This window comes from Oryctolagus cuniculus, chromosome 4, assembly GCF_964237555.1.
Source record: "Oryctolagus cuniculus chromosome 4, mOryCun1.1, whole genome shotgun sequence".
Taxonomy (NCBI): Eukaryota; Metazoa; Chordata; class Mammalia; order Lagomorpha; family Leporidae; genus Oryctolagus; species Oryctolagus cuniculus.
Window position 1 is genome coordinate 75,727,525 of NC_091435.1, and position 23,656 is coordinate 75,751,180.

Sequence of the window (23,656 nt, forward strand, 5' to 3'; positions counted from 1 at the left end):
ATAAACCAGTAGATGGAAGATTCTCTCTTTCTCTCTCTTTCTCCCCCTCCCTCTCCCTCCCTTTCTGTAACTCCAACTTAAAAAAAAAAAAAAAAAAAAAAAAAGCAGATCTTTAAAATGTTTAAAAAATGTGCAAGAATAAAATGTTTTTTTTAAAAAAAGAACTCAGGGCTGGCACTGTGGCATAGCAGGTAAAGCCACTGCCTGCAGTGCCAGCATCCCATATGAGCACAGGTTTGAGTTCTGGCTACTCCACTTCTGATCCAGCTCTCTGCTATGGCCTGGGAAAGCAGTAGAAGATGGCCCAAGTCTTTGGGCCCCTGCACCCACGTGGGAGAACCAGAAGAAGCTCCTGGCTCCTGGCTTCAGATTGGCACAGCATCACCTGTTGCAGCCATTTGGGAAGTGAACCAGCAGAGGGAAGACTTTCTCTCTCTCTCTCTCTCTCTCTGCCTCTGCCTCTGCCTCTGCCTCTCTGTAACTCTGCCTTTCAAATAAATAAATAAATCTTTAAAAAGAACTCAAAAAAAAAGAAAGAAAAAAAAAATCTCTAAGATTAAGTTCCCCCAAGAGAAGAATCCCATGGTTCTCTCCCTGCTTTCCGTCCCCACACTCTGCCCTAACTTAGGCATGCAGCCTCTGTGCCCTCAGCTACTTCCTGCCCACTTTCTCCCCTAACATATCAATACCAGCTGCACTGAGCTTCCTCCTGCCATTCTGCAGCTGTGACCACATATCTACAGCTCCCTCTCCCCTTCCATAGGAAATTGAAACTCCTTATCAGACTAAACAGAGCCTACATGATCTGGCCTCTGTCCAGCTACATTACTTGCCTCTCCTTCAAGACATCTGTTCTAGAAGACCAAGGAACTACTGTGCATTTCCTACAACACTGGACCATGATCTTGTGCATGTTTAGAACTCTTCTTGGAAGCACCTGTCGATTCCACAAGATTAATGTGATACCTCCCTGAAAACAGCTTTAGCCCTTTGCCTGGATGCTTTGACCCATCAAGGCTTATTCTTGGTGTTTATTTCCATCCCACAGCTTACACTAAAATGGTTTAGTGTTAGTTCCCAAGGCAAAAGTCACCTACTGTTAATGAGACTCAGGAATTCTATTCAATAACCAAGTGAGAGACCTCCATTGGAAGGGCAATGTGGAAGCCAAGACCAAGTAAAGTATCTGTGATTCAGTTTCAAGTTCCGACTCACCCATGGTATACCCTGGTTGACTCTCCTATATTATGTTATAGTTTCACGGTCCTCTCTCCTCCATCCAAGTGCTTACAGTTGTATTTGCAGAAATGCAAAACTAATGGAACTCTACTGCCTGTCTCCTAGCACCAGCACTCAGGAGGGAGCTGAGGGTAGGTCTGTGTCATTAAAATTGACCTTGTGGCCCCTAGCACAGGAAGCATCATGGATGCCAGTACCTGTGAGTGGCAGGATTGGGGGAAAACTGACAAGTAAGCATGCACACACATAAGCCAATAAGAGTTTTATTTGTAGGGAAACTTTCTTGCTCTCGACTTCCTCTTGGCAGTGTGAGAATAAGAGCTGGTGTGAAATAAGGTTGGAAAGCATCTGTATCTCTCCTCAGTGTAGGGAAGGAGGCAGCTGACGGTACCTGGCACTACCACCGTGGCTTTGAGAAACAGGAACTGTCCTGGATCTCCTGGTTCCTGAGCAGTGGATCTGCCCTTCCCCACCCAAGCAGTGGATCTGCCCTTCCCCACCCTTCCCCAGAACTCTGGAAAGAGTCACTCACAAAAGAAGCCTAAAAGTTAGCCTAAGAGGCACCATCTTAATGCCTCCTGGACGGGGAGGTCAGGGATCAGGAAATAGGCGACTTGGGTTCTACTCAGCGTGGAGAGTTTGCTACTTCCCTCAGGCAGGCACTGCAGGGTGAAGGTGGCCACCACATGCAATGCTTGGGTCACATCCTCTTGACTGCTCTTTCTTGTTTGTCTTTGTGATCCTCTGCCAAGGTTGTTGTGGAATGTTTTTTTCCTTATTACAGTCTCTAATTCCCATTTTGAACCATAAGTAATATGTCATGGACCGTTGCTCTTCTGTGTCATTTTCCTGAGACACTCAGGCCACAACAGTCCACACAAGGGCAAGCTTCTCTCGACCCAAGTAGACCACCCACAGTGCCTTACCTGTACCCAGTGCTGTTCCGGCCAACCACCAGATGCTTGGGCTGATCCTCACAGGTATAAAGGTTAAAGTCATTCTCAGGTACCAGGTCCACGTCATGGAATATAAAGCAGTCCCAATTTTCTTCTTTGAGGGCCTCTAGGTAGCCCACATTCAATAGTTTGGCTCGATTGAACTTTTTACTTCCAGCCTATGGGTATGGACATGAAAACGTGAAAAGCTCCTGGGATTAGATTTCAGAACATTCCCTTCTTCTGTCCCCATGCAAGAGCTGGCATTATTCCTGCTAATGCACAAGACTTTACTTGGGAGGTCATTAAAACCTGAAAGAGAAGATGCAACAACAATACAAGACCCTTTGGTTTCTCCTTTATGCTTCACACATACATTCCATAACTTAAAAACATTCCTTGGTATCTGGAGAGTTTTTGTTGAATGGTATAGTTTCCATTTTGCAAGATTAACAAATTCTGGAGATTGGTGGCACAACCGTGGGAATGTTCTTAATGCTGCTGGGCAGTATAAATGGTTTAGATCGTAAAAATAAGTAAAAGGGAAAAATGGCCAAAATGCTAAATTTTATGCTGTGTGCATTTAAAACAGTTAAAAAATTTCATGTAGTTTTAAAACACACATAAAAATAACAATAATGTACTTTTGTAATTTATTAAGAGGACAGACCTCTTATTACGTGTTCTTACCACAATTTTTCTAAAACACACAAAATTTTAAAAACTACCTTTATTCTACTTTAAACTACAAAACTTTTCTCTCATACTAGTCACACCACTTAGTATCATGCCATTACTGTTTGACTCTCAGCTGAACCCAGTCCTACCCTCCAATATAAACTGACACCATGCTTCTAAGAGATTTAGTTAATAAGCCTGCCAGAAAGGATCAAGAAATCTTGACCTATAAACAGAGAAGGTTATTGCTAATATTTTTAAGCTACTTAAAAATTTCTCGAAAATCACTGAAAACTCTGAGAGTAGAGGCTAATCCTCATGGGGCCTTATGGACAGAGGTTTATTATTGAGTAAGAATGCAATCTGACCTGCAAAATGACCAACATTAACAGTATGCAAATATTTTACAGTAGTAATATCTTCCATAGCTGCTTAGATAAAGTTTTGTAAGAAAAAATTCTGGTCGTTAAACAGTTTACTATAGCCAAAGTAAAGCAAGTTCTCAAAAGTTTCCATGGTGTTTTCCTCAAAGGAATAACACTAAGCAGACATATATTTGCACCCATATTGTACCTTAGGGGACGCTATCCTGAGAACTCAGGATCAAATAAATCACTGAAGGTGGCAGCTTTACTCACTATGCCACAGCACCAGCCCCTAGTCAATCATTTCCAATAACAAAGAGAGACATCTTCAATCATCCACTCCACTAAACTCAGAGCTAAACTCTTAAAAAGCAGTCTACAGGGGTCAGTGTTGTCGTGCAGCAGGTTGAGCCACCACTTGCAAGCTGACAGCCCATATGGGCACTGGTTTGAGTCCCAGCTGCTCCACTTTGGAGCCAGCTCCCTGCTAGTGTGCCTAGGAAAGCAGTGGAAGATGGCCCAAGTGCTTGGGCCCCTGCAACCCACTGAGAGACTCACATGGAGTTTTTGGTTCCTGGCTTCAGCTTGACCCAGCCCTGACTGCTGAAGCCATCTGGGAATTAAACCACCGGGTGGAAGATTCATTCATATTCATTCATTCATTCTTCATTCTCTCGCTCTCTCATTCTGACTTTCAAATAAATAAACAAATCTTTAAAATAAAAAAAGCAATCTACAGTTACACTGTGTTCCTACCAAATCATTCTTCTAGAAGCCAAATAAGTCAAGATAGTGAAAATTAGGGGCCAGCATTGTGGCATAGCAGGTAAAGCCCCCACCTGCAACACCAGCAACACATATGGGCACCAATTCAATTCCTGGCTACTCTACTTCCATTCCAGCTCTCTGCTAATGACCTGGGAAAACAGGTGCTTGGGCCCCTGCCACCCACGTGGGAGACCCGGATGAAGCTCCTGGCTCATGGTTTTAGCTGGTCCCAGTCCTGGCCGTTGCAGCCATCTGAAGAGTGAACCAGAGGATGGAAGGCCCCTTTTTCTATCTTTCCCTCTCTCTCTGTAACTCTGACTTTCAAAGAAATAAATAAAAATTTAAAAAATAAAGTGAAAATTAACCATAGCACATTTGACATAAGTAGCAGGAAAATCAAAGGCAGAAATGTGGAGATGGTCCCAGAACTCCATGGCTGTCAGCACATAGCACTCTGTCAAAGCCCACGTCTAGATCCTCGCTGACTAAGAATGCTCAATAATGAAAAAGCAATTCCAACATCCACGTGTAACATGCAGAAGATGCTGCGGGAACTCTCACAGGAGCCAGTGAATCTTAGAAATCGCAAGGCGAGCACCGGCTAACATGGAAGGGCTCACCAAGACAGGTTGCCTCCAGGGGTGCACTGACGGGCAGTAAAACTTCTCAGAACTTGGGAAAAGAATTTTCTCCATTCCTCCCAGTGATAAGTGAGGTAAGAACTCTCCCGTGATGCTCCTTTTTCTCAAGACAGACAAATGGTCATATGACCACGTGCCCCCACCAGAGGAGAACCCAGAGGGCAGGGCCCGGTGTGCCCCACTTACCTGGTGGATGATGTAGATGCCATACTCCAGCTGCTGTCTCTGCAGGAAAGGATGGAGATGTTCTAGCAGGTACATCAGGTGTTTCTCTCTGTTCCGGTGGGGAATGAGGATGGCGACTTTCTGTAAAGCTTTGCATTCTTCGGGTTGGTACCGGCCCCTGTACACTTTGGGATTTTCTGCCCGTACTTCTTCCAAAGTGAGATCTGGTTTGAAAACGAGCTTGCTCGGGCCTCCTACAATAAACACAGGGCACAGACAGTAACCGGAGCTACCTCAAAATGTCGAGACGCCTCCATGGGCCAGCACACGTGCGCCTGGCACAAATGAGGATTAGCTGTTTTGTTATTATTTAAGTCTCGCTAGTCATAAACTATAACCACAGAGCCACGTGACCAAGGCTACTGACTACAAAAGCAGCAACCTGATATGTTTTCCTTGTGACTGGGTGGTCAACTCTCACTCTATGATCCCTCCTTATGTAGGAAATGTAGAATGTGCTGGTGACCCTGATAATGTCAAAGACCGGGGCTGGAATAACTCTTCAGTCTCTACCCTCCTTTCTCAGAAGGAGGGTGGAATCTCTTAAAAATCAAGAGCATTCCACGAATTCAAGCTCTTTTCGCACCCCTTTCCTAAATGTAGGAACTAGCCTACCTCCCTGAAAGTAAAGCACCGGAAAGAGGAGGAATCCAGCCTCACTCAGTGAGAACAAGTGTGTGCGACAGGGCAACAATCCTCCCATTGTGCCGCAGCGACAGACATCCCCACTGGCCCACAGCATCTGCTCCCTGAGTCTGGGAGCACCTGGCCAGATGAAACCCGAAGCCGTCCACGGTAACCCATCCTGTGCAAGGTTTCCAGTATCAGACTGAAGCAACTGCCCCTTCTCTTCCAACCTGAATGCACAGAGCATACTAACTGGTGAGAGAGGGAGCAAGGTCCTGGCTGGGGAGCTGTACTTTTTTTTTCCTTACACTCCATTTACAAGGAGTCTTCAAAAAGTTCATGGGAAATGTACATTATCTTTTAACTCCATTTTTCTACAGATTGTCTAAAGTCGCCTCAAGATGCTTGCATGTTGCACTTCCCCTTCGGAGCACAGCAGTCCCCGTGTTTCATGTTTCATGTGACTATCCCCTGCCCTGCTTAGACCAGGCTCAAGTGTCTGTCTAGAGCCAAGAAAAGTAACTGCTCCCCCACACAAGTGCCTTCGAGAAGGGTCTGCATGCAAAGCAGCAGTCAGTAATGCCTCAAAAACAAAACAGTAAGAAATGGAGTTAGCATTCCAGCTATTTTAACAGGGCTGCCTCCAGGCTACCAGCCACTAGGAGAGGGTCAGGCAGCTGCTGAGATGGTTTCCTATGTTTTCCCACTCTGAAAGAGCCTCATGCATCAGGTCTGATATAAACCAGTCCCCTTGCTCACCCTCCCATCGTAACTTGTTAAGTGCCCTAGCCTAGAATCTACTTCCACTTACTCTCTCAGTCTCCCTGCTACCTCCTTCACAATATCTGCCCCAGTTCTATTCTTCCTTGGGTCACTAACAGCCCTTCTTAAGTCATCACTGCCTACATCGCTTTAATTCCCAAACTTGCTCAGTTTTTGTCACTACCCATTATTGTTTTTTTATTTTAATTTTAATTTATTTGAGAGGCAGAGAGACAGAAAAAGGGATAGTGAGCTCCCATGTCCTGGTTCACCCCCCTAAATGCCCACAGCAGCTGGGGCGTGTCCAGACTGGAGTCAGAAGTCCAGAACTCAATCCCAGTCTCCCAAGTGGGCAGCTAGGACCCAAGCACTTGAGCCATCACCTGCTGCCTCTCAGGGTGCACATTAGCAAGAAGCTGGAATCAGGAGTGGAGCTGGGACTCAAACCTATGGACTTTAATATGGGACATGGGCATCTTGACCACAAAGCCAAACACCTGCCTCTTTGGCCATCTATTCTTTTTATTTTTTTTTCAAGATTTATTTATTTATTTTGAAAGTCAAAGCTACAGAGAGAGATGAAGAGACAGATCTTCCATCCACTGGTTCACTCCCCAGATGGCTGTGATGGCCAGCAATGGGCCAGGCCAAAGCTAGGAGCCAGAAGCTTCTTCTGGGTCTCCCAGGTGGGTGGCAGGGGCTGAAATGCTTAGGGCATCTTCCACTGCTTTTCCCAGGCCATGGACAGGGAGCTGGATTGGAAGTGGAGCAGCCTTGACTTGAACCAGTGCCCAAATGGGATGCCAGCATCCTAGGCAGTGGCTTAACCTGCTATACCACTACATCAGCCCCTGCCCATCTATTCTTTCTGAATGCTGCTTAAATATATTGTGAGGATTTCGAACAAGGGGTAAAACAGTCAGATTTGCATTTTAATAACTCATCTTCATATCCCCATTTGGATAATTTGTGAACAGAACATATGATCTGGAACAACATTTTGGCTTTTCTGTGGCTGATTAAAGAGAAGTAGCATGCCAAAATGAATACAGAATAAGACTGTGATCCAATAGGCAAAGGGGTGCATGGACTGAATATCTGTATTCTCCCTAAATTCCTAGGTCGAGCCCTACTCTGCAGTGTGATGGTGGGAATTTGGGGGAAGCAATTAGATTTAAATGAAATCACAAGGGTGGAACCTCCATGGGAGTGACTGCCCTTAAAAACACTGCAAGAGAGATGAGAGATCTTTCTCTGCCTTGTGAGGTAGGCCATACACACCAAGGAAATGATATGTGAGTACATAACCAGTAAGAGAGCCCTCACCATAAACCTGGCCATGTTGGCATCCATCTTGGACTTTCAGAAAGCCTCCAAAACAGTAAGAAATAAATTTACAATATTTTGTTACAGCACCCCAAGCAGATTCAGACAGAGGGTCTGCAATTTCTTAACTCAGAGTAACAAGCCAATAACTAAATTTTAAAGAGTGGGCATTTGGCATAGCAGAGAAGATGCTGTTGGGAAACTCACATTCTATTTCAGAGAACATAGTAGAAGTCAGCCTGGCTTCTGTTTCCAGCTCCCTGCTATGCATACCCTGTGAAGCAGCAAGGGATGATTCAAATGGTTTGGTCCATCCACCCACATGGGAAGCCCAGACTGAATTCTAGGCTCCATGCTCCAGCCTGGCCCAGCCGTGGCTGCTGTAGGCATCTGGAGAATGAACGAGCAGATGTCTCTCTTTCAAATAAAATGAAAAATAAATAAATGTTAAAAAACCCAACAGGTGTGAGCATTGTGACACAGCAGGTTAAGCCATTTCTTGGGATCCACACCCCTCTTACAGTGCCAGTTCAAGTCTTAGCTTCTGATCCAGCTCCCTGCCAATGTTCTTCGAAAGCAGCAGATGATGGCTCAAGTACTTGGGTCCTTGCCACCCACAAGGGCTACCTGGATGGAGTTCCTGGCTCCTGGCTTCAGCCTGGCCCAGCCCTGGTTGTTGCAGCCATTTGGCAAGTGAACCAGCTGATGGAAGACTGATTCATATTCTCTCTCTCTCTTTCAAATAAATGAATAAATCCACTTTGGGAAAAAGAAGAAAAGAGTAACAAGCCTCTGAAGAGCACAAGGCCACTCCCTACTGCCCCACAGAGAGCTCGTCTGATATATGCCAAGGCTGGGAGGAGAGCTGGACTTGGAAGAGCTGGAAAAGATAACCGCCTACATCCTCCTTGCCCACTGTCTGCTGAAGAAGAAAGGCAAACGTAAGAGCAGACTGGGAGCAAACAACAGTAATAGAGGCACGACAGCTGCACACAGGGAACGTAAGAGTAACTGCAGCTAATGCAGTCCCAGAAACATTTCAGTGACTAAACAAGAACGGACCAGGCAGACATGGCTTGAGAAACGGCGTTCCAGAAAGAGGAAATAACACAAAGGCTCAGGAGGCTCAGGAGAACTACAGGCACTTTGCTCTTCTGGAGAGTGAAGACACACAGGTACTTCAAAAATTTCGTGGAAAATGGAAGTAAAAGATAAATCAATTCTGGTGTAAAAAAATTTTGAAATTTATGCATCTTTTTTCTTTTCATAATACACATTTTCCACAAACTTCTTAAAGTACCCTTACATGTGAGAACTAACACTGAGAGGAGTTTTTTCTGTCAAATTTATCATGAATACTAAAATGAATTTACTGCTTAGCTAAAAGGCAAGACATCAAAGGAGAATCAAAACATACAACACATATTAGAAATAAACACTGAAGACAGCATCAAAAATCTCATCCCTGCCCTCCGACTCCACACGCCTGGCCAGGGGGTGGCTAACAGACTTGACACACGGAGAGGTATGAATGTGCTGGCTTTCTCCCTGGAGCTCTTGTGCTCCGCTGATCCACAAGAACAACATGCCCAGGCTTGCCCACTTGTCTCAGGACAACAGACACATGGAGCAGATCCAGCAGTTTATATCATGGAGCCTATTACTGCATGCTGCTGAGATCTGTGGCTGGATACTAAAACTGGATATAGTCACTAACAGAATATTACATACAAACAGCAACAAATTATACCCACATGCAACCATGTGAACAGACCTCACAAAAATGTTTGAGCCACCAAAGCCAAACACAAGAATATACAGGGGCTAAACCTGTGGCACAGTAGCTTAATTTGCCTACAGCAGTGGCATCGGTTCGAGTCCTGACTGCTCCACTTCCAATCCAGCTCTCTGCTATGGCCTGGGAAAGCAGAAGATGGCCCAAGCGCTTGGGCCCCTGCACCTGTGTGGGAGACCTGTAAGAAGCCCCTGGCTCTTGGTTCTTGGCTTCAGATCGGCCTAGCTCCAACCCTTGCAGCCACTTGGTGAGTGAACCAGCAGATGGAAGACCTTTCTGTCTCTCCCTCTCACTGTCTAACTCTACTTGTCAAATAAATAAATAAAATTTAAAAAATAATAATAATAAAAGAATATACAAGGTATGTTTCCCATTTGTGAAGTTCCAAGAGAGGAAAAATCTAATGTACAGCGTTACAATCTAAAAACAGAAACAAAAACACAGAATTTTGTTCTTTTTATTATTCAAAAGACAGAGACACAGAAATGGAGGTCTCATCCATCCACTGGTTCATTCCCCAGGGCCAAGGCTGGGCCAGGCTGAAACAGGATGCTGGAATGCATTTCAGGTCCCCCACAAGGGTGGCAGGGACCCAACTACTTGAGCCATCACCGGCTGCCTTCCAAGACTGCATTATCAGGACCCAGGATGGGAAACAGAGTAGCTGGGATTCAAACCAGGCACTCCAATATGGGTTACAGTGACTAATCCCTGCATCACACTCCTGCCCCTGGTGTTGCAATCTTTTTATTTAAAGATTTTTTTTTTTTTTTTTTGACGGGCAGAGTGGACAGTGAGAGAGAGAGACAGAGAGAAAGGTCTTCCTTTGCCGTTGGTTCACCCTCCAATGGCCGCCGCGGCTGGCACGCGGCGGCCAGCGCACCGTGCTGATCTGATGGCAGGAGCCAGGTGCTTCTCCTGGTCTCCCATGGGGTGCAGGGCCCAAGTACTTGGGCCATCCTCCACTGCACTCCCTGGCCACAGCAGAGAGCTGGCCTGGAAGAGGGGCAACCAGGACAGAATCCGGCACCCCAACCTGGACTAGAACCTGGTGTGCCGACGCAGCAAGACGGAGGATTAGCCTAGTGAGCCACAGCGCTGGCCAAAAGATTTATTTTTTTTTATTTGAAAGGCAGAGTTACAGAAAGAGAAGGAGAGAGACAGAGATTGAGATTAATCTTCTATCACCTGGTTCACTCCTGGTTCATTCATCAAATGGCTACAATGGCTAGGCTGAATGTGTGTGACAGAGGCCCAAACATTTGGCCCATCTTCCACCACTTTCCCTGACATGTTAGGAGGGAGCTGGATCAGAAGTGGAGCAGCCAGGACTGGAACTGGTGCTCATGGAGGATGCCAGCATCACAGGTGGCAGCTTAACCCACTGAGCCACAACACTGGCCCCTGGTGTTGCAATCTGGAAGCCATGGTAGTGCCAGAAAGAAGCATGGGAACTTCCAGGGTTCATAGTGAGATCAGGGGCGTGTTCATTCTGTGAAACTTAACTTAGCTATACACTTCTGATGGTTGTACTTTTCTGTACATGGTACATTTAAATTAAAAATTTACACACAACTTATGAAAAAGGAACACTTACTGAGGTATGGAGACACAGAAGGACAGTTTTCAAGTTCTGCTTTTTTCACGGATGCTTCATTAGTCAGAGTTTCCTCCTTCCCCAGAGCTAGGGCGTTATTGAAATCCTTTGCTTTAGGAATTTCTTGGAGAGCACCCACAAAGTAGTTACTGGTGGCCCACCCCACCACCATCAGGCACAGGGTAAAAAGCAAGAGCAATCGCAATCTGTAGGACAGGTGGAAAGTCGGGTGGAAGCCCATGTCTTAGAACGTGGAAAGGAGGTTTCAGATTAAATTTTTCCAATCTGACTGCAAACTGGATGGCAACCGAGGACGCAATGCTCGCTTCTGTTCAGCAGTTCTGCTCCAGTGGTCTCTAAAAGGCAATCACAAAGACATGCTGTCGTTTCAAACAGAAACATGAAATGATTCACCGTAGTACAACCTGAACTCCTATCCCCAGCAGACCTTGACTAACAGTAATGGCCATTCTCAGGGTTCAGAGATCAGAAAAATGTGGTTTCAAGGTAGAAGCTTCCAAGCAACTACACATCACAGAAGCTCCTTGTGGGTTACCACCCATGCCGTCTGTCACCCAAGAACAAAGTCACTACCAGATACACAGAAAAGAAGGGGGGGGGGGGGCGGGGCTGACTGTAAATGTCCCAATAGTGAGTTGAGTAAACTCTTAAAAAACAGCCCTCATGATTTCTCTTCCGCTTTGTCCCTTTCAGGCACAGCTTGCAGAGGAGGTCAGCAAAATGTGAAACCTTGTCATTGAAGTGTATTTTGACCTAATGAGAAAATAAGAGAAAAGTCAAATGCTCTTATTCTCTGTGAGACCTAGGAAAACACAGCCCTCAACAGCAGGAATAAATGCTACATTCTCAAGGAGGCACTGCCATGGGGCACATCATACAATGGGAAGGTGGGGGGAAGGGTGTTGGAGAGGTGCAAGAGAATCCCAATACAGCAGGTCAACAGTCCATATACCAGAGACACAGGTAGGACCACAGCACTGTGTTTAAGATTACATCTTAGAATAGTATGGTATGTATATTATCCAATTTTATATCTGCATACATTTATCTATGTAGTTTGTAATATAGAACTTTTATAGTGAAAACAAAGTTGCTTTCGTAAAAATAAGAAGTGGGGGGAAAATAGCAGAAAAAAAATAAAACAATGTAGCTACTCTCAAAAGAGTTTCAACCTTACTCACAAGTAGTAGTCCAAAGATTCAGTTCTAGGTTAATTTTAATCTAGAAAACGTTTCTCTCTAAACACAATGGTACAAATGTAAATGGAGGTTAGGTACTTAGGTTAGAGCACAGAGGAGAACGCCCACCCAGAGTGCAATTCAACAGTATGTGCAGTGTTGGGTGTCCTAGGAAGAGCACAGGCAGCGGGGCTGACACAGTAATAACAGCTAGTAAGAAGAGTGATTTATCTGTGCACTTACTCTGTGCCAGGCACTGGGCTTAAATCACTTGTATTAACTGATTTCTCACGGCAACCCTGTGAGAGACTGTGCTTGCCCAAGACCTAGAAAGTGGCACAACAGGGGGCCTGAGCCCAGGTGGTCAGTGCCACAGGCGGTGTTCCTGCCACATCTTGCATATGGACACATCCTCTTTTCTATCCTTGGTGCCTGGGTGTGCCCAGCATAGTCCCCTAAAATATGCGGGTTCCCTGTGGCAGCCTCCTGCCTCTCCCCAACACCTTCCTGTCCCTTTCCTTGAGATTGTATTCAGATGCCTTCCTGGAGGTCTGTTCTTCCCTCATGGGGCCAATCACAGAATTGTAGGACACTTAAATACTGAATTTTTTTTTTTTAATAAAAATCTCTCCTAAATAATTCTGACTGCAAACTTTGCTTTTCTACAAGCTATTTATGGAGGGACAAGATCTTAAAGAACATCCATCCAGCTAGAGATCTTTTGTTTTTTTGTTTTTTATAAATTTATTTTGAAGCAAAGAATTGAAGTTTATATATATATGTGTGTGTATATATATATATAGTCCATTTACTTTTTTAAGATTTATTTATTTATTTGAAAGAAAGAATTACAGAGAGGCAGAGGCAGAGAGAGAGAGAGGTCTTCCATCCACTGGTGTACTCCCCAGATGGCTGCAACAGCCGGAGCTGCATGGATCCAAAGCCAAGAGCCAAGAGTATCTTCCAGGTCTCCCACGTGGGTGCAGGGGCCCAAAGACTTGGGCCATCTTCTACTGCTATCCTAGGCCATAGCAGAGAGCTGGACTGGAAGTGGAGCAGCCAGGATTCAAATCGGCACCCATATGGGATGCCAACACTGCAGGCAGTGGCATTACCCGCTAAACCACAACGCTGGCCCTCAGCTAGAGATCTTAAAACCCACCCAAATAAATTGTGAATTAGAACGGCCATTAGGGAAAACAGCATGGAAGTTCTTAAAAAAAATTGCAAAGAGAATTCGCACTGATCCAGAAATCAGAATACAGGATTCATCTTCAAAGGAACTGAAACCAGTCTGCCAAAGAGGTTATGTGTACTCCCATATTTAAAGCAGCACTATTTAGAATATCCAAGAAGAGGAAACGACCTAAGCATCCATCCACTGATGAATGGATAAAGGAAATGTGGTACCTACACAAAATGGAAGTCTATTCAGTCATAAAAAAGGATGCAATCTTGTCATTTGCAAAATGTGGATGGAACTGGAGGACATCATGTTAAGTGAAATAAACCAAGCACAGAAAGGCAAGTGCCTCACCATCTTACTCTCATGCGTGGACTCTAAAAAAGCTGAACTCATAGAAACAGAGAGTAAAATAGTGGTTACCATGGCTAGGGAGAGTTGGGGGAGGTAGGGATGGAGAAAGATTAACAAGTGTTAAATTATAGTTAGGTAAGAGGAAGAAGTTCTGTGTCCTATTTCACAACTGAATAACTATAGATAATGTGCTGTACATTTCTCTAAAAAATAAAAAGTAGCTCGAAAGATTTTTCATGTTTTCACCATAAACAAAGGATAAATGTTTGAGCACACAGATATGTTTACCCTATCTGAACATTACACAATGTATACATGCATCAAAATATCACACAGACGCTGGCGCCAAGCTCAATAGGCTAATCTTCCGCCTAGCGGCGCCGGCACACCAGGTTCTAGTCCCAGTCGGGGCGCCGGATTCTGTCCCGGTTGCCCCTCTTCCAGGCCAGCTCTCTGCTGTGGCCAGGGAGTGCAGTGGAGGATGGCCCAAGTGCTTGGGCCCTGCACCCCATGGGAGACCAGGAAAAGCACCTGGCTCTTGCCTTTGGATCAGCGCAGGGCGCCGGCCGCAGCGCGCGGGCCACGGCAGCCATTGGAGGGTGAACCAACGGCAAAGGAAGACCTTTCTCTCTGTCTCTCTCTCTATCCACTCTGCCTGTCAAAAAATAAATAAAAATTAAATTAAAAAAATCACACGGTACCCTATTAATATGTATTTTTATGCATCCATGAAAAATAAAACTGAGGGGCTGGCACTGTGGCATAGGGGATAAAGCCGCCACCTGCAGTGCTGGCATCCCATATCGGCACCAGTTCAAATTCCGGCTGCTCCACTTCTGATCCAGTTCTCTGCTATGGCCTGGGAAAGCAGAAGATGGCCCAAGTTCTTGGACCCCTGCACCCATGTGGGAGACCCACATGGCTTCTGATCGGAGCAGCTCCAGCTGTTGCGCCCAACTAGGGAGTGAACCAGCAGATTATAGACCGACTGACCTCTTCCCTCCCACCCTCCCTCTTTCTTCCTTCCCTTCTCTCTCTGTAACTTTGCCTTTCAAATAAATAAGTAAATCTTTAAATAAATAAATAAAACTGAAAATCTACTCAAGGCAGGGGCTATATGGTAAATCTCTCTACTTTCTGCTCAATTTTAATATGAACCTAAAACTGTTCTAAACAGAAAAAAAAAAACCTATGCAAGAAGTAAAGAGCCATGGCTATTCATAAACTAACATTACTAAACTGCTGTCTATGAAATTTGTTCAAAGCAAAGATCCATTATTAATGATCACTTAATAATTAGTCCTTCATTTAGCAACTTCCTGAGACTATGTCTGGCCCAATTAAAAATAATCACTTACCCCTTTCCCTAAGCTTCAGAGCCCTCTCCAAAACTAACGACACAAACATGTAGCATGAAGATAGCTGAGTGAGGCTTCAGGAAGGTGTGCTGCCTAGGGGTAAGACCCCTGTGTCCTAGCATCAGAGTGCTTGATACCTGACTGGGGCTCAGGACTCCATCTCCCTGCTAATGTACACCCTGGGAGGTGGCCCTGATGGCTCATGCCACTGGGTCCCTTCCACCCATGTGGGAGACCTGAACTGAGTTCCCAGCTCCTGGTTTGGCTCAGCCAAGTCCTGGCTATTGCAGGAGATTTAAGTAGTAAGCCAGAGCATTCCCACTCTCCTTGCCTCTCAAATAAATAAAAAATAATTTTTAAAAAGGTTAAGTTTCAGGGCCAGCATTATGACATACTGAGTAAAGTCTATGCCTGTGGGGCCAGCATCCCATAAGGGCACCAGTTTGTGTCCTGGCTGCTCCATGTCTGATCCAGCTCCATGCTAATGGTTTGGAAAGCAGTGGAAGATGGCCCCAAGTGCTTGGGCCCTGATGCCCATGTGGAAGACCTAGAAGAAGCTCCCGACTCCTGGCTTTGGCCTGGTTCAACCCCAGCCATTGCGGCCATCTGGGGGAGTGAACCAACGGATCAAAGATCTGTCTCTCCCTGTCTCTCCTTCTCTATCACTGAATTTCAAAGAAACACATAATCTATTTTTCCAAAAAAGGTGGAGTTTCCTTGTTTATCACACATTTCTGGAGTTATGTATCTCCCACCCTCACCCATTGCTTATTTGCTAAATGACTAAGGTAAACCCTCTTAGTGTATTTCTCCAGACTCAAAATGGGGGGTGGGGGGAGACTCATCTCACCACATTACTGTAAAAGGTTAGTAAGATGACACATCCAAACACTACTGGTGCAGTCCCAGGAACACAAAGATTTATTGTCTGTGGTCACCAATGTGATTAGTGACAAGACATTTCAGCATATTAGCCAAGATGATGTTATCTCTGGAATTGCATGCTGAATTACAGATGATTTTTTTTCTCAGTGAGTATGCATTCATATTACTGCTATAATGGAAGAAATGACATTTTTAAGGAAAGTTATATTTAGGGCAAATGACTCCTGGGTGATGTTCTGAAAAAAAATGCCACCAGATTATACTTATTTACATTAACATTTAGGTAATTTAGAGAACCCTGAACTCTAACAACAGGCCCAGAGTTATTTTCTTTTCAATCAAGTTTTTTTTAAAGTGACAAGGGAGGAGCCAGCTTTAAGGCAGCCAGTTAAGGAATCCCATATCAGAGTGCCAGTTCAAGTCCAGAGTACTCCGTTTCACATCCAGCTTCGGGCTAATGTGCCTAGGAAAGCAGCAGCAGATGACCCAAGTCTTGGGCGCCTGACATCCGTACAGGAGACCCAGACAGAGCTCCTGGCTGGTTCCTGGCATTTGCCTGGCTCAGACCCAGCTGTTGTGGCCTTTGTGGAATGAACCAGTGAATGGAAGATCAATTTCTTAATTCCTTCCTTCCTTCCTTCCTTCCTTCCTTCCTTCCTTCCTTCCTTCCTTCCTTCCTTCCTCTTCCTTTCTCTTCCTTTCTCTTTCTTCCTTTCTTTCCTTTCTCTTTCTCTCTTTCTTTCTCTCTTTCTTTCTCTCTTTCTCTCTCTCCCCCTCTGTCCCTCTCTCTCCCTCTCCCCCTCTCTCCCTCCTTCCCTCCCTTCCTTTCCTACCCCCCTTTCTCTGTCTTCCTGCCTTTCAAATACATCTTTTTTTTTTTTTAAGTGGCAAGAGAATCAACTACAAAACAAACTCAGGCAACATAAAAGAAGTTGGTTTGGAGCAAGAGTCACCACCTTTTTCCATTTCAGAAGGCTGGAGTTAGTACAAAATGATAATGTTTTCACATTTTTCTTTTCCTCCCCTCAATTTAACCAGTCTTTTCTGAGTATCTGTTCTCTTCAGGCATAGCGCTAGGCACAAAGGAAGATAAAGGGAAGTAAAGTCCTTGTTCTCAGAAATTAATTCATTCTTGTCCTAGATCTTAGTATCTCCAATTTGCTTATCAATTGGCTAACCCCTGCCCCACTCCAAAGTACAGAAATAGATGAAATAAGATTGGTAAAATATTGGGGTTGGTGCTGTGGCACAGCGGGTTAAGACTTGCTGCCTGTAAATCCGGCATCTCATATAGGCACCAGTTCAAGTCCTAGCTGCTCCACTTCCCATCTAGCTCCCTGCTAATGTACCTACTAATGGAATATGGCCCAAGTGCTTGGCCCCCTGCTATACATGTGGGAGACCTGGATGAAGATCCTGGGACTTGGCTCATCTCTGGAAGTCCCAGTCACTTGGGGAGTGAATCAGCAGTTGAAACATCTCTCTCTCTCTCTCTCTCTCAACTCTGCCTCTTAAATAAATAAATCTTTTTTTAAAAAAAAATGGTGAAATACTGAGTACTGAAGATAGGTGACAGGTAACTGAGGGCCCATTTACATTCTCTATACTTTTGTGTATACTTGAATGTTTCAATAATAATAATATCCAGTGAAAAGGGTAAACCATGACAAAAGGTAGAGCAACATGAATGCTAGGTATCATCTTGGACAATCTCCAAGCACACACATTTTTACATCACCCTGAGGGGTGAGGAGACACCAAGCATCACTCTACAAATATTTACTAAGCACTTCTGCATCAGGGAGAAAAGCGTCATCTTCTTTCAGAGAATTAAAATAAGTATTCTTGGAGCCAGCGCTGTGGCACAACAGGTTAAAGCAACAGCCTGCATTGCCAGCATCCCCTATGGGCACCAGTTCGAGTCCTTGCTGCTCCATTTCTGATACAGCTCCCTGCTAATGCACCTGGAAAAGCAGCGGAGGATGGCCCAAGTGCCTGGGCCCCTGCACCCACGTGGGAGACCTGGAAGCTCTAGGCTCCTGGCTTCAACCTGGCCCAGCCCCTGTTCATTGTGGCCATTTGGGGAGTGAACCAGTGAATGGAAATATCTTTTCTCTCCTTCTCTCTCCTTAACTCTGCCTTTCAAATAAATATATAAATCTTAAATATATATATATATATATATATATATATATATATATATAAGAATTCTGCCATCTCTGAGCCCATTTGACAATCTGCAGGCAGACGGTGTCTGAGGGGGCCAGGCATAGTCCCACTTCCGTAATCCTACTCCCTTGAGCCTCCCTGTGGTTACTGGTGGAAAAGTTGACATTTTGCTGCTCCTTTTACTCATGCAGAGCTCCTGGAAGCTAACTATTTGCACACACATTGTCCCACTTTCATTCTCCCAGATACAACTCCTTTACAAAGTAGCTGAATGACACTGCCTAATCCTAAAGGAGCAACAGTCCCCTGGGCAGGGGCAGAGACGAGACAGAAATATGTCTGTTTTTACATGTATAAGTCATTTCAACTAAAAGAGTGACCTAACAGCTAAATCAGGAAGCATTTGAGCAACAAAATAAATAATGCTGGCACTGTATATTAACTTACAGATTAAAATGAATATCCATGCGTCCATACTTATACAAATGATTAAAAAAATGAACGGGAAGGAAAGAACAGCTCTTTCTTACAGTCAACTTCCAATTCATAAGAAAGTGGAAGATGGGGGGAAAAATCACCATTAGGCAAACATCACAATAACAACTGTTGCAGACAATATCCACCTATGTATCTGAAATTAATGGATGAAAATCTGAGGATAAACAGAGCTTACACGGTATCAAAGTAACTCCCCCAAAATAATTAGCAACTACAGAGGAAAATAAAGTAACTTTTTAAAAAAAGTATTTATTTGAAAGTAGAGTTACAGAGACAGAGGGAGAGATAGAGAGTGGGAGATCTTCCATCCACTGGTTCGCTCTCCAAGTGGCTGCAACTGCCAGGGCTAAGCCATGCCTAAACCAGTAGCTTCATCCAGGTGGCAGGGGCCCAAGCACTTGGGCCATTTTCCACTGCTTTTCCCAGACCGTTAGCAGGGAGCTGGATTGGAAGTAGAGCAGCCAGGATGCCAGCTGACCCCCATATGGGATGCCAGCATTGCTGGCAGCAGCTTTACCCACTAAGCTGCAACACGGACCACAAGGCAGAAACTTTATAATAGAGATACACATAACGGATCTCCAACAATGATCAAGCTTCATTACCAGAATCAGAAAACATCAAATTCATTCCACAAAATAACTAACTGGCACTCATCAAGAGTAGTAAAATCATTAAAGACAAGGAAAAAGTGAGAAACAATTTCAAACTGGAGGAGACTAAGAGAAATAACAACTAAATGTAATGGAGAATCCTCAACAGCAACAGAAAACAAAAAATAATGACATCAATAGGAAAACTGATGAACTTCAAAGTCTATAATTCAGTTAATAGCACTGATAAATGTACCAGTTACCAAAAAGGCTAACATTAGGGAAAATCAGGCAAACTTCCTGTACCATTTTTACAATTTTTCCAGAAATCTAAAATTAGTTTTGTTTTGTTGTTTTTAAAATCAGGGGTTGGTGTTGTGATGTAGCAGGCCAAGCCGACACTGGGGATGCCCGCATCCCCTAGCGGAGTGCCTGGGATGGAGCCCTGGCTACTCCACTTCTGATCTGGCATTCTTGATAATGCACCCAGGAGGCAGCAGATGACGGTCCAAGTGTTTGGGTCCCTGCCACCCACTTGAGAGATCAGATGGAGCTCCAGGCTCACGGCTTTGGCATGGCCCAGCCCTGACTGTTGTGGGCATTTGAGAAGTGAACCAGCAGGTCTCTCTCTGTGTGTGTCCCTCTTTCTCTCTGTGTCACTCTGCCTTTGAAACAAGTAAGTAAATAAAACTTTGAAAAAACAGATAGTATAATCCAAACCAACATATGGCAGTAAATTAATTCTCAAAGTGAATCATAATTTTTCATACTCCTAGAGCCTAAAGTCAACCTGACATATAGCAGGTGTTCAACTTGGTAAATAATGAAAAACTGTTTAGGATGTACTAGTTGAAATATGTAAGGGCACACCATAATACAGGCTACTACTAAAAAGGGATGAGTTAAAAAAAAAAAAAAGAAAGAGGGGAGGGATAGGATTAATAGAGAAGGAAAAAAGTAAATGGGCATAAAATTGCATCTTAGAATGAGCTTAAAAATTGAAAAGGTATATGAAGGTAATTGAAAATGAAACTCGATGAAGGGCGGGATGGGAGTGGGAGAGGGGAGGGCCACGGGAGGGAGGGAGGGAGGGTGGGGTGGGGGAGCCACAACAATACAAAAGTTGCACTTTGTAAATTCACATTTGTTAAATAAAAAAAATAACTATATAACAAACAAAAAAAAATAACTTAATACTTTACCCTTTTAGTATTTTTTATGTTCTACTTAAAACTATTAGTTGAACTCTGTAATTAATACACAATTACTCTTAGGTGTTTAATTAATGCTATAACTAGCACTCAAATAGTATTTTACATTTTGTGTTTCTGTGTGGGAGCAAACTGTTGAAATCTTTACTTAATATATGCTAAATTGATCTTCTGTATATGAAAAGAATTGAAAATTAATCTTGATGTGAATGGAAGGGGAGAGGGACTGGGAGAGGGGAGTGTTGTGGGTGGGAGGGAAGTTATGGGGGGGGGGAAGCTATTGTAATCCATAAGCTGTACTTTGGAAATTTATGTTCATTAAATAAAATAAATTTAAAAAAAGAATTACAGATATGAAGAAAAAAATTGAAAAGGCTCACCCCAAAACTAGCCCCAGCACTTTTCTCAGAACAGTGGAACCCATCTACTGAATAGATGTCTTTTGGTCAGGTCCCCCACTTTCTGCTCCTATACACTGAGTAGTCCAAAGTGATGCTTCTCCTCCAAGACTCAAAAAGGAGTTGTGCATGGCCAGGCCCTTCCCCCAGGAGCCCAGAATGTACCCCTGCATGAGTGACACACCACACTGGAGCAGAAGGCACCTGCCTCCTGGCAACAGCTGCCAGTACCACAGGTGGCCCTGTGATACTCAGAGAGGTCATGGGACGGTCAGGAAACAGGAAGCAAACTGAACTAGCAAATGACTGAAACTGTCTTACATAGTCTATATAACGCAATGTAATTTAAAATGCACAATTTCTGATGAGAGGTTTTCTTAGAAGTTCCCTATGTGCTGGCACTGTTACGTAGTGGGTAAAGCCACTGCCTGCAGTGCCAACATCCCACATGGGCGCCGGTTTGAGTCCCGGCTGTTCCTCTTCTGATCCAGCTCTCTGCTACGGCCTGGGAAAGCAGTGGAGGATGGCCCAAGTCTTTGGACCCTGCACCCATGTGGGAGACCCAGAAGAAGCTCCAGGCTCCTGTCTTTGGATTGGCTCAACTCTGCCATCTGGGGAGTGAACGAGCAGATGAAAGACCTCTCCCCCCCCTTCCTCCCTCCTTCTCAGTAACTCTGACATTCAAGTAAAATAAGTAAAATATTTTTTAAAAAAGTTCCCTATGTCATTTTCAGCTATTTCTTAAAGGGTTACAGTAAGGTCGGTAGGAATTCACTTTCTACAGTCATCAGGGACACATCAGTGAGAAGGTTTGAGAAATTCTGAAATAATCAAGAAAACAAGGGCCCTGAAGACACAGATAGCTGACTTCAAATTCTCGTTATCAGATGCATGAATAGCTCTTGACAAGTAATCTAAACCTCCTGAGTCTGTTTAATATTGATTTAAAAAGCATTTCTCAAAGTGTGGTTCCAAGACTGTCTTTATCAAACACACAGGGGAGTGTATTAAAACTACAGATTCCTAGGCCTCACTCCAGAGTTAATGGGTCCAAACAGCTGGGTCTAGGACTTGAGAAAATGGAATTTTAACAAGCTCTCCAGGTGATTTTTATATTCATTAAAGGTTTGAGAACCACTGAAATCAGAGAATGCAATAGATCCTTCAGAAGTGATCATTTTCCTCTACCGAAGATGGCAGTAAGAAGATATGTTGGGCATTTAGCACAGTTATCACAACATCACTTGGGACACCTGCATCCCATTTCCAAGTGCCTGGTTTCAGGACCCAGCTCTGCTTTCAATCCAGCTTCTTGCTAAAGCACATGAAGGGAGACATTAACAATGGCTCAAGTTTTTTTTTTTAAATAATTCTTAAACTTTAAAAAAAAGAGAGATTTTATTTGAAAGGCAGAGCTATAGAGAAAGAGACACAGAGAGGGAGGAGAGAGAGACCTTCCATCTGGTTTACTCCCCAAATGGCCACAATGGCTGGAGCCAGGCAGATCCAAAGCCAGGTGTTTCTTCCAGGTCTGCCATGTGGGTGCAAGGGCCCAAGTACTTGGGACATCTTCCATTGCTTTCCCAGGACCATTAGCAGGAAGCTGGATTGCAAGTGGAGCAGCTAAGACTCCAATAGCAAGACTAGCACAGCAGGTCAAAGCCCTGGCCTGCAGTGCCAGCATCTCACAGGGCACCGTTGGAGGCCCAGCTGTTCCACTTCAAATCCCGCTCCCTGGGGGCTGCTGCCTCCAGTGCCGGCATCCCATATGGGCGCCGGTTCTAGTTCCGGCTGCCCCTCTTCCAATCCAGCTCTCTGCTATGGCCTGGGAAAGCAGTAGAAGATGGCCCAACTGCTTGGGCCCCTGCACCCATGTGGGAGACCTAAAAGAAACTCCTGGCTTTGAATCGGCACAGCTCCTGCCATTGCGGACAACTGGGGAGTGAACCAGTGGATGGGAGACATCCATCTCTCTCTCTCTCTCCCTCTCCCTCTCCCTCTCCCTCTCCCTCTCTCCTTCTCTTTCTCTGTGTAACTCTGTCTTTCAAATAAATAAATAAATCTTTAAAAAACAAAATCCTGCTCCCTGCTAATGTGCTTGGAAAAGCAGTAGATGATGGCTTAGGTCCTTGGGCCCCTATACCCACATGGGAGACTCAGAAGCTTCTGGCTCCTGGCTTTGGATTAGCTCAGCTCTGGCTGTTGCAGCCATTTGAGGATTGAACCAGTGGATGGAAGACTTCTTTCTTTCTCTCTTCCTCTCTCTCTCTCTCTCTCTACCTCTCTGTAACTCTTTCAAATAAATCAATCCTTTTTTAAAAAAGATTTGTGAACATGAGATTTTTTAAATGCATTTGAGTAACTTTTGATTCCATCATTTGGAAATTTATTCTAGGGAAAGAATCAGAGAAGTGACTATCACTGCTAAAATAACCAAAAATTGAAAAGAATCAAATGTTAACAATGGGGATCCAATGTAATTAATTACAGTATATCCATAGAATCGAATGTATGGTTTCACTGGATTTTTCAAAGATTTATTTATTAACTTAATGGAAAGGCAGAGTAGCAGAGAGAGAGAGGAGAGCATGATCTTTTATCCACTGGTTGAAAGAACTACAAATGGCTGCAAAGGCCAGGGCTGGGCCAAGCCAACATCAGAAGCCTGGAACCCCATCTAGGTCTCCCACATAGGTGGCAGGGGCCTAAGTGTTTGCTTAGGCCACCATCTGCTGCCTTCCAGGCACATAGCAGAGAAGCTGGGAACTCCAACATGGCATCACAAGCAGCAGTTTAACCTGTAAAACAACAATAATGACGGTTGCAAGAACTTAACTACATCGAAAAGTA

The 23,656-nt window shown here is 44.4% G+C and overlaps 1 protein-coding gene across 4 annotated transcripts in view; it reads right to left on the reverse strand.

Annotated features, from left to right (window-relative positions):
• The window catches only part of B4GALT4 (beta-1,4-galactosyltransferase 4), an 87,046-nt gene that overhangs the window by 12,179 nt on the left and 51,211 nt on the right, over nucleotides 1–23,656 (reverse strand). For all 4 annotated transcript variants that reach the window (XM_051819009.2, XM_051819008.2, XM_070072176.1 and 1 more), the window contains 3 exons: nucleotides 10,959–11,314; nucleotides 4,813–5,045; nucleotides 2,166–2,353 (listed from right to left, as the gene is read on the reverse strand). In XM_051819009.2, the coding sequence (XP_051674969.1) occupies nucleotides 2,166–2,353; nucleotides 4,813–5,045; nucleotides 10,959–11,199 (662 nt within the window). In that variant the 5' untranslated portion in view covers nucleotides 11,200–11,314. The remainder of the gene's footprint in view (nucleotides 1–2,165; nucleotides 2,354–4,812; nucleotides 5,046–10,958; nucleotides 11,315–23,656) is intronic.